This window comes from Camelus dromedarius, chromosome 10, assembly GCF_036321535.1.
Source record: "Camelus dromedarius isolate mCamDro1 chromosome 10, mCamDro1.pat, whole genome shotgun sequence".
NCBI lineage: Eukaryota > Metazoa > Chordata > Mammalia > Artiodactyla > Camelidae > Camelus > Camelus dromedarius.
Genome location: NC_087445.1, coordinates 21,702,219 through 21,719,524, shown reverse-complemented (window position 1 = coordinate 21,719,524; position 17,306 = coordinate 21,702,219). Strand labels below are relative to the sequence as shown.

The window sequence follows — 17,306 nt, the reverse complement described above, 5'->3', positions numbered from 1 at the left end:
AATCCTAATAAAAAATGATTTGCTAGTGTCTTCACATTTTTATGTTATGACTGCTTTCTTTTCATTTATGACTTCCATATGAGCCCACATTCTTTCCAATATGTTGCAGGCTTTGGTCAGGGAGTTACAAAATGATGTCCATTCGATAAGGCAACAAATGAGAGAGCTTAAAAAGATGCAGAAAAACAGGGATGCTTGTAAAACCTCAACCCATAAAGCCCAGACCTTGGCAGCTTCTATCCTGAACATTTCACGGTCAGATCTAGAGGAAATATTGGACACAGAAGACGAAGAGGTAAGATCACTTAAATATTTATTAATAAAGGGCTTTTTATACATTGAGTTTAAGTACATATTTTTATTTGTTTTAAAATTCTTAGAATTTCATCTTTAAGGTAATATTAATGAAGGTAAGATTATTAATGCACAGTGAAAGTTACATCAAGAGTATTAACCAACTCAAAAAAACCTTTAGAGAAATTTAACTATGCAATACAGAGATAAACTTGTACATAATCACCTTTAGAACTGCTTGTTTGTTACTCAAGTCAGTTATCCTTTCCTGTCTCCTTCGTTTTCTTTGGTTAATCATATATCTTGTAAGCTAGTATTTTTAATTAAGCCAGTTTGAATGGATTTAGTTAGCTGGGTCACCATTGATTTGAAGATTTTTCCTCCTATATGAGATTTTTTTAAAAATCTGTAAATATATTGGCTTTTCTAGCTAAATTTAAAATTATCATTGATCAAGTTTAAGAAAAAGATATTTATTGCTTTAAATTGGGTAAAATACTCCTGTCTGAGTGAATTTATGTGTATATAGGTGTAGGTCTTCAGCAGCATTTCTGTACCTCCTGGTGAGGGCACTGCATTTTTGATGGTTATTGCCTCATAAACAGCAGAATCTCATCTTACACACAGTCTTCTGTGAAACCTGCGAAGGATATTCAGTCCTATTCTGCTGTTAAATCTCTGAATGTCAATACATAAATACTAGATTTTTATTGTTTAGAAAGATTAAAGAGATGATAGCTCTTTTAGCTTCCCCATAAATATTTGCTCAATGAGTGAACAAAATGATAGACTTAAATATTTGTATGAGAACATCCTTCAACACCGCTCCCATCAGCTTCTCAAAAAATTCCTGGAGTAGAGCAGATTTACAACTTGCAAGGTTTTTAAACTGCCAAGAATTCCTAGAAAAGAGGACAGAGGAATCCTACAGAGATAACTTTCATCCTATAGGTGAACAGTATAGTGATTTATCCGTTTCCTGTTTTCAGCACCTATGCCACAAGGTCTGTGACTTTCTACTGAATTCTGAAGTACAAGAGAACTGTCAAATATAGTATCAAGTATAAGATACACAGGAAATTATAGTATCTCTGGCAATGGTGTTGACTATACGTTATTATAAACATTTAATTAAAATTGGACTGATTGTGAGAAACCTAACAAAAAACTAAGGTCGAGTCCCCCATTATCGCCTAAGAGTTTTGAAACCAACAGATTTAGCAGCATCCCTCATGTGTATATGTGTGTGTACATGTGTGTTTCTGTGTGCATGTGTGTACACAAGTACAGATACATATTCTGGAAGACAGGCCACCACTTTTGTGTGGTTTAAAAAGATACCCTCTCTGGGCTTACACTTTAGAAAAAAGCACCCCCTCTGAGTGGACAAATTAGAAAAAGTTGTCCTCTTGGGTATATAAATTAGAAATCTCTTTTTAGTCCCAAAGAGTAGCTGGCACATTTCTGTGAAGAAATGGCACCCTGGCCTCTGGGCAGATGCAGTCTGGAGCCAGAGTGCACAGCCCTGCAGTATGCATACCACACAACCTTAAATGGAAGTCCTCCTAGGAAAAAAAAGGACTCTGGTAGAAATACACAGTTCCGAGAAGGATCAGGGTACCTGGATATATTCATTAAATTTAATTATAGGTCTGAACTTACTTAGACTGATCTCTGCATCTTTCAGAGGTCTAAAGATCTGAGCGACTTGCCCAAGCAGAGCCCAAAGCACCTGAATTATATATTTTAAGCTACGTTGAACTCTTGTGAATTCATGTAAAAAACTATGACAGCCTATGTGAAGTACCTAGCTTGATACCTGGTGTACAGTAAATTTCAACAAATGTTAGTTTCCCAAACCTTTCCCTTTTTGAAGTCTTTTTTTGCAAACTGAATCATGATTTTAACTGAGTAATCAATTGCACATGTGACTACATTATGCTTTTAGAAATATTTTGCCTTGATAATTGATGCATTGAAAATATTTAGTGGCTTACAACACTTTAAGTTGGAGTGTCCCTTGCCTATCAGTTAGTCATTGAATATTTTAAATAAGCAAGCATTTAAATACACCAGAGCCATGCCATGTCCTATTTTGTTTGTAATTGTAATAGTTACTCCTTAGTTATCTACTGACAAGTCAGATTTTTGTGTTTAAGGCTTTATGTCATCTCAGGAGGGTCACTTATAAATGATTCTTTTATAGAACTCCATCTTCTTTTTCACTTTATTTTAATCACATTCACCTCCGCCTCAGTCCCTGTCTTGAGCTCCAACTGTGGAGGCAGAAATAAAACATTCCTGAATTATATTGTGAAATATGGAAATGTAGTTTTATATTCCACATATATGTAAATATTTATAAATTATTTAATATTAAAGAACATTTATTTGAATATTCTCTATTTTGAAAGGACAGGCTGCTCTTTGTTGAATCCAATTCTACCAGTATTTCTCTAGATTTATTAATTATCTAACAATGTGATCAAGTTCTTATAAATGTAATCAACAACAGTGTTTTTATTTTCTTCCTTTAGGAAATCGAAAGGACAAAAATAGATGCTGAAAATGACAAGGAATGGCTGTTGTACATTCAGAAACTTCTTGAAGGACAGGTATTTAATTTTTCTACTCCATATATTAAAACTTGCAGATAAAAATTCCAAGCCATACTTTTTTACTAGATGCCTAACTTTTTATAAATACTTATGCATTATTTAGTCCTGTTAGGTAAAGAAGTATTCCAATAGGTAGACAGGGAAGTTAACCCTCTGTTTGTACTTCTGGACTTAACAAATGAAACAAATGCCTTGGGAAAGAGCCAACATGGGTCTTAGCAAATGCATTAATTAAATTATTGAGTCAACCTCTATGCTTGCTAGACAGAAAAGGATCCATTCTCTCAGCCCTCTTAGGAAAAGAGATTCTTTATTATGTGTCTTTAAAGTTAGTAGTTGATATGGACACCTGAGGAGTTCATGGGTTTCAGTGACCTTTTACTATGGACCTGTTTCCAGTCAATTCATGTTTTCCTCACAGCCAGACAGCTGTTTATTACTGTGTCTTCCCGCATTCTCTACAATATTTTCTACTGAGACCTCGAGCAGCTTGTTAGTGGGAAGTAAATATTGATTTGGCATCCTGTCAATGCAGAAAGAATGAAAAAATTTCCACCAGAGGCCCCTCAAACATTTTCCTATCGACATTTTCTGAGCCGAGTGGAAAGCTGCATAGAGGATGACAAGGCCAAGACGAGCTGAAATCCCTGAGGGGTCTATTGAGACTGCTGCTGTGACCTGTGTGATACTTTTTCTTCCCTTTCAAGTATTTTTTTAATACACATATAGTCTGCGGGGATGTGCCCCTCTTGTAAGTGATCAGGGCAGTTTATTGGCAGGTGAGAGCCCTGCTTTTCTAGTCATAGCCAGCTTTTGTTTTGATATCACTGACAGCATGTAATGTATTCTAAAACTTTTTCATTATAGTTCTTTTTGCTCGGCCTAATTGTTGTCTATTTCACAAATGAACTGGATTAAGAACAGCTAAAACATACTTCCTGAAATAGCAAAAAAATTATTTTTGTCCCTTGAGTGCAGTCTCTATGTTTTTGGAAAAGTCAAGAAAAAGTAAATTATATATGAACTATTCATATTCTTTATATCTGTTCTACATATTTTTGAAACATTATCTAGAAATGCTATTATTGTTACTGTCAATAGTAATGGAAGGTGATTGACTCTCTTTTACTTAGCGTAGTTTAAGTGTAGATGTGTAGGTGCTGGGCAAAGTCTTCTTGCTTTTGAGAAGAAAGGCCATTTCTCAATCATGTTGCATTTCCAGCATCCAGCCAGGTGCCTGGCACACCAAAGGAGTTCAGTAATGATAGTTACGGGGTTTTTTTAAGCTTTAAAGTTATAAAAATAAACTTAATGATTTTTTTAACATTCAACTTATGAATATGACCTTTTAATATGGAAATCTTATCAATCATGAACATAAAAATAAATCAATATGTATAAATCTTTATTAAATTTTATTAAAGCTATATTGACACCAGGTCTAATTTTATAACTTTACACATGTAGATACACATACATACATTCTACATTATCTGGATATATGCTTATTCTGCCCAGTTAGTGTAAAAACAAATCCAGTTGAAAATGGCATTAGACCACTTAATACTGTATTTTGATATAGTGCCTTTTTGTGCCACTGAGCCTGGACTCTGGAATATAATTGCCTGGCAGTATTGATTTAATTGCCGAGGTTTATTTGTGGACTCCTAATTATTGACTGGAGCTAAATTTAATGGAGCAGCCGTTATGAACAGTGGGAGACCGCTGCTGTTGCTGTTATACATAATGAACTGCGTCATGTGCCTTTAGATCATTTTTCAAGCTAATTTTATTCCACTGTGACGGTATGATAACATTTAAAAAGTCAAAGACGTTTTATTTTTATTACTGACATAGGTGGTTTTGCTGATGTCTTTGAATTTTGCGAGAAAAAAAATAGGGACTTCATTGGTTGTACTTGAATGTCACTTTATAATTACGCCCAAGAGAAAAATCTATAAAATAGAAAACATCTCTTTTTTTTTTTAGCCTACTTTTCTTCTCTCTCAATCCCAGCAATTATATTTGTCCTGAATTTTAGAACATGTTTTCTTTGTCCACCAATTTTTTTGACTAAGTTATGCTCACAAGATTGTGTGGGCAAAAGTATAAATGTGCTTATTCATTCACTGCATTTTGTTTATGGCATACAGCTCCGTGTACATGATCTTGAGGTTACGTGATCTTGAAGCTGTGGAATAATTGAGTACATTCCCTGAAAAAAAAAACCGATTAATTCAATATAGATATTTGATTATTAAAATATTTTGCAGATAAAATTATAAGGGCACTTCCCTTTTATGTCCTCCCTCTGTGTCAGGTGCTGTACGTATTAGAATTCTGACATCACAGGAGTGAATCTGGCCCTGTGGTTTTATCTTTTGTTTAAGAATCAGGACATAGAACTATTTTCTGTTAAAGAAAAATTTCTCTGCATCCATTTGATCAAAATTTATATTGATAAAATATTTACCACAAAATAAAAAGCTATTCTGCCATGCGGCAATATGGGACTACACAATAATATAATACCAACTGCTACTGTTACCCCAGAAGTGCGTGAGAACTAAAAGGTCTAAAAACGTAACTTATCTATAGTTAACACAGATGTATGTCCTCCTTATTTTAAATAGTCCTAATGCAATTGGTAATTTTAAGTATTTGGTCTTTATTTACACCTAACTTTTGTCCCCACAGATTTCTAGGAATAAGATTCACACTGAAAAAAACAATTCTAATATCTACTCTCATTTTTTAAAACATAGCTGCCTTTTAATTTTCTTTGAACATTTTTACTTGTATTAATTCCTCTTTTTACATTATTACATTTTTTTAAACTTATACTTTATGGCAGAGACAAACAAGCAGATTAATGATTATGACAGGATCATGGAGATGGATAATAGGATGGGAGAACCTCCCAAAATCAGTTTTTCTGTATTTTAGGAAGTGGGAGGGGGAAAAAATAGGAAAAGGAATCTGGTGCTAAACTATAAAAGCTTTTGAGTAGGAAAGGGATGTAGTCAGAGTAGTGCTTTAGAAAGATACGTGAGATTAGCTTGTAGAATGGTTTGGAGGGAGAAGAGACTGGGAGCAAGAAGGTAGTTTAGGGAAAGGGCAGTGGATGGTGCGTAGGCCCTAGCCATACAAATAGGAAGAATGAGATGTGACCCACTTTATAGTGACTGAATCCATAGCAGTACTGAGACAAGATGAAGGAGTCAGAAAGCAGAAACCAAAGACGAGTAAGTTTACTACCTTGTATGATGAGAAAGATGATGTTACCTTTAAGAGTTTTAGGGATCTAAAGAGGTAGCTCAGATCTGGTAGAGAGAAGATGACAATGATTGAAGCCTTAAAAAATTTAGTAGGTACATTTCAAAAACAATATTCAGGGACTCACAGTTTTTCATTAATTCATCCCAACCTTCTTTCTGGCTTTTCTCATTGAAATTTAACCATTTAAGAACACATTTCAAACTCTTACAACTCAACACCAACAACAAAAAGAAACTGATTAGATTGACACAACATTGTAAAATGATTATAAATCAATAAAAAATGTTAAAAAAGAGAAACTGATTAGAATAGCCATTTCTATAAGAAGATACACAAATAGCCATTTTCCCGTAGTCACAAGAAAATACACTCAACATCATTAGCCATTAGGGGAGTGCAAACCAAAAACCAAAATGAGATACTACTTCACATCCAGTAGGATGACTATAATTAAAAAGACAGACAATGTCAAGTGTTAGTGAGGATATGGAGAAATTAGAACCCTCATACATTGTTGGTAAGAATGTAAAATGGTGCCAACTCTGTGGAATATAGTCTGGCAGTTCCTCAAAAAGTTAAAAATAGAGATTATATCATCCAGCAGTTCCACCCCTATGTATACACCCAGGATAAGTGAAAACAAATGTCCATATAAAAATTTCTACATGAATGTTTGTAGCATTTCAATAATAGTTCAGTAATAACTCAAAAGTGGAAGGAACCCAAAGGCACATTAACTGATGGATGGATTAAAAATGTGGTATATGCATACATGGAATATTATTCAGCCATAAAATATTCCTCACCATTAGCAGAGATGGTGTTAAATGCATTCGAATTTGAATTTCTGTCTACTGGCCATACTATTAATAAATGAGACAGATTTTTTTTAATACTTAATGTATTTTTTTTTAAGTTGGCACAGGAGATGTCCCTCTATCATGCTCTAATTGATACTACTTTCTCATATATCCAAACAAGAAGGAGTCAGTTATTTATACTCTGCACTCTAAGAGACATTGCTTATTGTTCTATCCATTCTGACCCTCAGAATTAAAATTATAATAAAGGTCATTTAGTTTTGTTGCCAGGGCTTAACTAATACCTGAAACAGTCCTTTGTACTTGTGAGTTTGTAAAGGTGTAGTGCAGATAAAATCAAACCCAAGCTATGGAATCCATTTTAAAAACATGTATTGAGTGTCTGCTGCATGTAACGTAATGTTTTAGGCTTGTAGGTACAGCAGTGAACAGGGAGAGAAATCCCTGTCTTCATGGAGCTTCCATTTTTGGTGATGGAGGACAGTAAACAAATAGTTAAAATATATAAACTAAAATTTGCTAAATGACTAACTTGAACAGAATTATGGGTATGTATATTAAAATATATATACTTGTATAAAACAAATAACACAGTTATAACCACAATACAGTTCTATACTAGTATTTGTATAAAAACTTTTAGCCAGGAATGGCTAGAAAATGTGTCTTGATTTTGTTTTGTTGTTGTCATAGTCTTTGTTATTTGTTAATCCTTTTCTGGATATCATTCAATTCATTTTAGTCCTCTTTGTATGGATCATTTTCTTAAATTGAGACCATATCAAAAATTCCATCTTTCTGTCTTCAGTTGTTGATAATTGAAAGTACAGATTTTGATCAGTGATTTTTCTTTAGTTTTAAATATCCCTGTTACTATTAGTTGCTTCAGATCTTTCAAAAGCTGAAATTTAAAAGGGCTCTTTCCCTAGTGCCCTCTCAGCAAAATATGCTTCCCTTCTATAGAATGCCTTGCAATATGGCAGTGAGAAGGTTTTATAAACCTCCCTGGCTTCTGTAAATAGAGTAACTTTCGGCCTGAAGGTTAAATGAAAGTTTCTCTTTACAACTCTGAAGATATTTGACTCTGTTGCTTTCAGTGTTGCACTTACAACACACTTAAAACATGCACATACAGGCATCTCCCACACTCACTCTCTCCACACACAGAAACCCACACTCTCAGGCACCCACACAGACTCACTCTTCACATGTAGCTGAAGTAGCAAGAGTTGAAAATTCTCTATTCAGAGCCTTGTTCAGATTTTTTCGTAATTTAACAATTTCAAGCCTACTTTCATGACACTAGGAAAAGACATATGTCATTAAAGTTAAAAGGTAAATTTTATGTTATGTATATTTTACCACTATAAAGAAAATTGGGGACAAATGAAAAGGAAAACAAATCATAATCTTTACCAAAGCTTCAGGATAGCAAATACAGACTTTATATTCAGCAGAACTCCAAGATAGGTAGATAGATAGATAGAGAGATAGATAGATAGATAGATAATGTGCCAGAAATATAAACATGTAGGAAACTTAGCTCAAAATTCAATGCCAAATTTGAATTATAAATAAATTGTTCCTCTGATAGCATGCTTGGTTATTTTAGCAAATTCGATCTTTTAATTACAAGATAATAGAGTGAATGTATAAATATTTATTTATTTATACCAAATTTTGCACCTTTGATTTTATAATAATCAAACTACATTGGTCATTCTTACTAAACTTTCAAAATCTCGCTGGATCATATCCTTTGTAAAAGCAGGGATAATATGTAAAGGTTAACATCTTTACTTTCAATATGACTCAGCCAGATTAAAGTCCATTTTTATCTTAAAAGCAGTATCTTTTTGGTAGCAGTTTTCAAACCAGAAACAAGAATGAAAATGGTTAAAATGTTAATCTTGTCCTTTAGATTTATTTATTTCATTTTTTTCAACACAAAAAACTTCAATTTTATATTATCCAGTTAGTGATGATGCTGTAAATCATCTGTATATTTCACAGCTATGGACTTGAGGCTTCGTTATCCTTCCAAGGTAGCTCTCCAACATCTGCAAACATCATTCATATCTTACCTTTATACAGAAACACCTCTAAACAAAGCCATAATTTATAAGTGTGAGTGATAAATTTGAGATTGTATCAGTGGCATATTGCTTCCTAAAGGCAAACAGCTGTAGACATTTACACGTAAGAGAAGCCTAAATTCCATGTGAATTCAGGGGAAGTCTCTCCAGGAAGAGAAATCACCTTTTCCAACGGGGACAGCAGAAGAACCAGGAAGACCCACATTAAGACTATAGCATAGACCAAGCAAAACTCACAGTTGTTCCAATGTCCTAATTAAATTTCCATACCAGGAAATCTCATACAGTATCAGCTCTTCCCATGTCCCTTTTTCTCCTTGTGCTGAAGAGTTGAAGTTTTTATAATTCTGTAGTGGCATTGCTAAGAGTACCACTTCTTTTTTATGCAAGAAAAATAAAGAAATTATGCAGAAAGTCCAGCAGAGCTTCTGGAGTTTTGGACTTTGTAGGCCCTGGCACATGCCATCTGAGATGAAACCCAAGGCAGTATGATTTTGGGGTGTGTTGTTTCAAATATATTTGATGAGGCAAGTGAGAAAATAACTTTGCTGTTGGCTAGTAAGTTTACTACTTCAATCCAAATCCAAAATCCTGTCAGTAAAAGAATGGTTGTCCTTTCTTTCTGTATCTGAGGGAGTTTTTGGGGTATCTCAGCTCCCTCTGGAATGCATATAGAGAGAAGTGAATAGGCTCTAAGCCGCCTGTATGAAATGAACTTCCGTTTAATCTAGACTCCAAAGTCTTTTTGTCTAATATTACATAAAGACAGATACTAATATTTTTCTGACCTATTTGTAGAGAAAAATAGAAGAATCTACAAGGTCAGATGGGTGTGTGCACAAATTGTGCTTCTCGAATAAAGAATTGATTGCTTTTTGAAATCCATAATGTGTTAGCCTCTATACAAAGCTTAAAAGAAGCTTACAATCCAATTGAAAAGGATTGACAAACAGTTGTGTTTAACTGTGGGGCTTTTTGTTTTATTGGGAGCCAGAGGAAGAGAATAAAAGAGGTTGTCAGCAATAAGTTAGTAAATGGACCTCTTGTTCCACCTTGGAGGCTTCCTAGAAGAGAGATTCTTTGAAATAGATTTTTTTTTTTTTAGAGAGAAGCAAAAAGTCCAAGTACATGACATGCTGAAAATTGTTCAGATCACAAGATAATAAGAGTTGGTTTAGATTTTAACTTGAAAATGAAATGTGTAAATAAGATGATTAATGTCAGTACATTGTGGCCTGGTAAAAGTGCTGTGACATTATTACAAAGGAAATCATACAGCCATTATGTTTCCCAAAGTATGTTCCATGGACCACTAGTTCCACATGATAAATAGACTGAGAAAATCATGGACAAATGAATTTAAAATCAGGGTATTACATTGCCCTCTTGGAGAAACATGGTGCTTCTCTAAAAGATCTGAAATAAAATGACATTTTAAAGTCTGGTTTGTTTCCCAAAGTTATTTGATAAGAGAATCATTTTTTACTTAGAACTTCTTTAGGAAATGATCTTTAAGCACTCATTTTTCTTTTGTTTCTACCAGGAAGAGATAGGAGGTTATTCTCATCTTGTTTGTTTCCTTTTTTGATTTGAATGCATATGGTATTGAGTACCAGAGTCGAAAGAAAGTTACCTGGTAATTTTGCCTTTGTGTGTGTGTGTGTGTGTGTGTGCATATATATTTCTGTAACATCTTATATTAATGCCCTGAGAATTTAAATTATCTCATTTGTAAGACTGGTGGTTTCACCAAATATAACTCTTCTGCATCCGAGAAGGGCAATTTTGTCAAAATAAGAATTTGCTCTATATACTACCTTCCAGAAGGGAATCTAACATATTCCTTTTCTTTGATTCTAAGATGCATTTTCCCCCATTTTCACATTTTTGAAATTGAAATGCATGTGCAGTATGTGTATATTTAATGTGGTAGGTTTTTTTTTCCCCAGAAAAAGCTGTTCTTGAGTCAGTGTGTCTATCTTCTATTCACCTGTATGTTAGGAACTGAAGAAATGTCATATTTTGGTATCTTATTCTTTCTTTAGTGGTAAGTTTCATGTAAGGCAAATGTGTGAAGCTCTTAACATAGACTAGGCTATAGGTATATTCTATCCTGACATAGACTCAGAGTATCTTAAGAAGAAGGCAGTTTATTGTAAAGAAAAGAAGGAAGTTAACCTAGAAAACTGTTTAGAATCAGAGGCAATTCCATGGACCTGCTTTAGTCTCTATTTTTAATTCATGGCCTATATAATCTATTTTATGCCTGTCTGGCCTGTTGTTTCATTGCTGCTGGCCAGTCTTTTCTCTTTTTCCCAGTTTGAATTTAGAAAAGAACCATTTTGCTGGATTTAGCTAATTGTAATCACCTTAGCTGAGCACAGCAGAGCGACTCGCACAGCAGGCATCAGGCTGGCTTTGGTCAGATACTGACCAGTGATGCTGCCGGTGGTTTCCTAGCACAGAAAAGGGCCTGATGCTACATCCCTGGAGGGAAGAGGCTGGGCTTGATAAGGATTCTCATTAATACATTCAAGGACACAAAAGTACTCTTTCCTGGTTAATCAAAAGGACAGCTCCAAGAAATGACTTAATGAACTTCTTGCTTTTTATCAACCTCTGTGTGAGACTAGATAGCTGGGAAGGAGGATGAAAGGAAGTTGGTGAGGCTAAGGGAGTCACGGGGGAACGTTTCAGGTTTTCTTTTACTTACAACCCATAAGTGTGTTGTGTGAGTTGGAATTCTACAGGCCACCCAGTGAAGCACAGGGAACAATGAAACTACCAGAAAAGTTATATAAATTATGAAATTTTAAAATGTGCTCTACATTTCATAAACTCAGCACTTTGCAACATGTGTATTACACTTTGATATGCCAAACAAACTTTTCTGTAACAACTTAATCAATGGGTATATTTTTGCCATTTTTTTCTCTGAAATTTTACCCTACAGTTCTTGAAATGTTCAGTTCTAATGCAGACAAGTGTATTGATAGTTCTCTCTCATTCGTTTATGAGTGATGAACATACAGTATGACTTCTGTGGGCCCTAGAGATGACTGTAACCTGCTATTGATCAGCTGATTGAAGATAAATGGCTTAGCTGCTTGTATTGCAGATTACAACATTAACATGGTCAGTAAACCATGAATTGTTCAATAAGGCGTTTATCTTTTTTCATTTTACTTCTGCTCTTTTATCATTTTTATTATAAAAGACAAAATTACCCACACTAACCAGCAAGATCAGTTGAAAAAGAGACCCAGTAGGGTAGCAGTATGGGTGCAGATTTGCAGATAGTTGAATTCTAATGGTTTAATGATATTTAGTATGTTTTTAAACTGAAGAAAATATACAATTTTGATCATCCTTTTTTCTGTGTTTCTTTTGCAGCTTCCTTTTGCCACATATTTACTAGAAGCAATACTGGAGAAAATAAATGAAAAAAAGAGACTAGTTGAAAGATATTTTGCAATTATGAAAGATACTAGATGATATTATGATTGAGACCTTTTTTTTTCAAATGTGAAAACTTTTTATGTGGTGTGATTGGAAAACATGCATTGCAATCCTGATACAGTATCTGCTCCAACTATCAATAGTTCAGTTCAATATCAAAATAAGAAGTCTCTGAAACAAATTAATTGCTGAACAAGTGAAACTAATTAAGTGCATAGCCATTTAAAAGGAAATAGTGTAGCATTTGATTGTTGAATACAAATATTGCCACAAATCAATGCAACTTTAAAATGATTTTCCTTCCAGTATATTAGAAGAAATTAGAACAAGCTTGGCACACACAAATTAGTCTGAACATAAAAAGAAAAAAGTATAAACTGAGCACTTAGTGTTTTAAGTTTTATTAAGAAACTACTTTTTACATAAAATTGCTATAAATGGCCTTAAATCAGCCAGTGAACAATAAATTTGTACCCTAGGCAAATAAAAAAGGAAGCTTTATAACTTAAGGATGAGCATTTAATGAAGTAAATGATGTGGTCCAATTGTCTCTGTTCTCAGTCTACTGGATTACATAGGAGATACTGTATTTTCTTAGAACAGTTTGGCAAAAATAAAAACATCTTCTCCTTTGGTCTCTCTTTTTTTTTTAAATTCACAATTCCTTGTGTGGTCATACAAATTAGCAAGGGACCACAAATCCGTGTATTAATTAGGTTGGTCCTAGCAGTCCACTGATTAGATTAAAGTTGAATTCTTAACAGTGATATCATCCTTATTTAGATTCCCAAAACTTCCCTTTCCCGTCTTTGCTATGTTCCTAACGCTCCTGACTTTTTGGTTCCTCCAGTTCACCCAACTTGTGCCTGCCTCCAGCTTTAAGCCTTGCTACTCTCTTTCTGGAATAGTCTGGACTCAGCTTTTCTCTTGTCTGCCTCCTGCTCTTCATTCAGGTTTGCCTTATTTACTTCCTCAGAGACACATTCCCTGGCCATCTTGCTTTTTAATTTCCTTTTTAGCACAGAAGTATATATTTCACCTGTCCACTTTTTTATTTTCTTGTTCTTCTCCCTAACCCCGCCTGCTTTAGAATATAGGTCCATGAGGATAAGGTGGGGTTGGCAAATTCTGGCCCACAGGCCACGTCTGGGCTGCCACCTGTTTTTTTGTGGCCTACAGTAAGCTAAGAATGGTTTTTACATTATCAAATGGTTAAAAACTTCAAAAGAAGAGTAATATTTTTGTAACATGTGAAAGTTATGAAATTCAAACTTTAGTATCCATTAATAAAGTTTTATTGGAACACAGAAATGCTCATTCATTTACATATTGTTTATAGCTGCTCTCACGCTACAGTAATGTGGGTGAGTAGTTGCAGCAGAGACCATATGTAGTGCTGTCACCGCTTTGCATGGCTGCTAGGCACACTGCAAAATCACAGTGACATAGTTACAACTTGACAGTATTTCAAGTGCCACAATTACAACCATACTGAAAAAATGTTTTAAAGCAGTGCATATCCATCATGTAGAAACAAGAAAAATGGCTATCGGATGTCACACTTTTAAGGCATAGTGAAGTGTGGGTTATTTTGCTATTGAACTCAATGGCAAAGCATTATGTTTATTATGTAATGACATAGCTATGCTAAATGAATTCATTACATACATTATCAGACTAAGTACTCATCACAATATTCCCAACTCACAGTAAAGCAACAATAAGAAAAAAATTACAAAATTTAATATCTAATCCCACAGCAGAATTTTGTTACAAAAATTAAAATGAGATAGCGTAGTGTTACCCTGATACCAAAACTAAACAAAGGCAGCACAAAGAAATAGACTGTGGCTAAATAGACTGTAGGCTAAAAAATGGCCCTTCAAGATGTCCACCTCTTAATCCCTAAAACCTGTGAATTTTTACCTTTTATAGCAAAAGGGACTTTGCAAATCTGAGTAAATTAAGAATCTTGACTGGGGAGATTATCCTGGATTATTTTTGGACCTAATGCCTTCTAAGAAGGAGACAAGAGGAGACAGACAGAGACCAATGTTACTGCAGAAGCAGAGATGCAGAAGTTTAGAGGCTCTACTTTATTAGCTGTATGTATGGAGGAAGAGTGCCATGACCCAAAGAATATAGACAGCTCCTGGAGAATGCAGAAAGCAAAGAAATGGTCTGTCCTTTAGAGCCTCCAGAAAGAACCAACTTCATTGACACCTTGACTTTAGCTTAGTGAAACCAATTTTGCATACCCAGAACTGGAAGAGATTAAATCTAATGCTGTTTTAAGCTACTAAGTTTGTGGTAATTTGTGACTACAGCAATAGAAAACTTACTCAATTTGCTTATGTTCTGTTTGGAATTTTTATATCTATGTTCTCAAGTGATACTGGCCAGAAGATACAAGATCTAGGCAGGTTCAGTTTTCAGAAATCAATCAATGTACACCACCATTTTAACAGGCTAAAGAAGAAATATCATATGATCATAAAACTTTTAAAAAAGCATTTGAAAAATTCAACATCCATACATGAAAAAAAAAACAGCTCAGAAAACTGGGAATGTTCTCAAATTGATTGGAACATCTACAAGAACCTACATCTAAGCCTACGTTAAACTTAATGATGGAAGATTGAACACTTTCCCTTAAGATCAGGAACAAGACAAGGACGTCCACTCTCATCACTCTAATTCAACGTAATATTGAAAATTCTAGCCACCACAGTAAGGCAAGAAAAGGAAATAAAAAGCTTACAGATTGGAAAGAAAAAGTAAAGCTATCTCTAAAAAAATAAACCAACCCTCCCAGAATTAATGTGACTTCAGCAAGGCAGCAAGGTCTGAAAATACAAGAGCAACATGTAAAAATAAACTGTATATCTATGCACTAGTAAACTAGTAAAAAAAAATGTGGAAACCAAAATTTAAAAGACAATAAAATTGACAACTGCTCAAAAGAAAAAGGAGAGGAATACTTAGGTATAAATCGAATAAAGTTTGCATAAGAATTCTGTACTGAAAACTACAAGCGCTGGTGAGAGAACTTGAGATTAAATAAATGTGGAGAAATACTGGAGCAAGGATTGGGATACTCTGCATAGCAAAGACATCAATTGTCTGCAACTTTATATACAGGTTTACCACAATTCCTATGAACGTCACAGCAAACTATTTTGAAGATAGAGACAAGATTCTTCTAAAATTTGTGTGGAAAGACAAAATGTTTTAAATGGGAGAAATTACTCTACCCAATTTCAAGATGTATTTCATAGCTGCACTTATCAAGAGTGTGTGGTATTGGCAGAGGGACAGACACACAGATCAGTGGAACAGAATAGAGAGCCAAAAGATACACCCTTGCAAATATGCCCAACTGATTTTAAACAAAGGTTCAAAAACAATTCAGGGGAGTCAGGATAGTCTCTCAACAAATGATACTGAAAGAGTTGGAAATCCCTACATAAAAAAAAGAAACTAAACTTGACACTTCAGACACAAATTATCTCAAAATGAATCATACATTTAAATGTAAAATATAAAAGATAAGAGAAGATCTTCAGAATCCAAGACTTGGTAAAGACTTTCTACATATAACACCAAAAGCATAATACATGCACAAAGGAGAAACTGGCAAATTTGACTTCATCAAAATTAAAAAAACTCTTGCTCTGGGAATAGACAAGTTAGTTAGACAAGATAGAATAGACAAGATAGTTTTTTTTTTATGTCAAATTGACTGGTTCACAGTGCCAGTTGTGTGGTCAAACATTCTGGATTTTTCTATAAGTGTGGGGTTTTTTATGAAATTAACATTTAAATCAGTGGAATTTGCATAAAGCACATTGCCCTCCATAATGGAGATGGGCCTCATCCAATCAGTTGAAAGCCTAAGTAGAACAAAAGACTGACTTTCTCCAAGCAAAGGAGAATTCTGCCAGCAGACAGCATTTGGATTTGAATTGCAACATTGGCTCTCCCTGGTTCCAGCCTGCCAGCCACCTTGCAGATTTTAGACTTGTCATTCCCCATAATTGCATGAACCAATTCCTTAAAGCAGATTATGTGTATATAATAATATGTGTATAACACATATATCCTATTGGTTTTGTTTCTCTGGATAACCCTGGGTAATATACCAGGTTTTGGCTATTTCACATAAAGTTACTACAAACATTTATGCACGGGTGTGTGTTTTGTTTTGTTTTTGTGTGTGTGTGTATATATATATATATTTTAATTGAGGTATAGTCAGTTTACAATCTTTTGTTAATTTCTGATGTACAGCATAATGCTTCAGTCATACATGAACATATGTATATTCATTTTCATATGCTTTTCACTACAAGTTACTATAAAATACTGAATGTAGTTCCCTGTGCTATACATATGAACTTGTTTATCTATTTTACATATATTAGTTAGTATCTGCAAATCTCAAACTCCCAATTTATCCCTTCCCACCCCCTTCCCCCTGGTAACCATAAGGTTGTTTTCTATGTCTGTGAGTCTGTTTCTGTTTTGTAGATAAGTTTGTCCTTTTTTTTTTTTTAAGATTCCACATATAAGTGATATCATATGGTATTTTTCTTTCTTTCTGGCTTACTTCACTTAGAATGACAATCTCCAGGTCCATCCATACTGCTGCAAATGGCTTTATTTTAATTATGTTTTATGCCTGAGTAGTATTCCATTGTATAAATATACCACAACTTCTTTATCCAGTCCTCTGTCGA

At 34.4% G+C, this 17,306-nt stretch overlaps 1 protein-coding gene across 1 annotated transcript in view; it reads left to right on the top strand.

Moving 5' to 3' along the window:
- CNTLN (centlein) overlaps positions 1-16,739 on the top strand; it is a 247,837-nt gene extending 231,098 nt beyond the window's left edge. The window contains exons 24-26 of the mRNA XM_010988164.3: positions 110-295; positions 2,832-2,909; positions 12,502-16,739. Of these exons, the coding sequence (XP_010986466.3) occupies positions 110-295; positions 2,832-2,909; positions 12,502-12,603 (366 nt within the window). The 3' untranslated portion in view covers positions 12,604-16,739. The remainder of the gene's footprint in view (positions 1-109; positions 296-2,831; positions 2,910-12,501) is intronic.
- Positions 16,740-17,306: the final 567 nt, after the last annotated feature.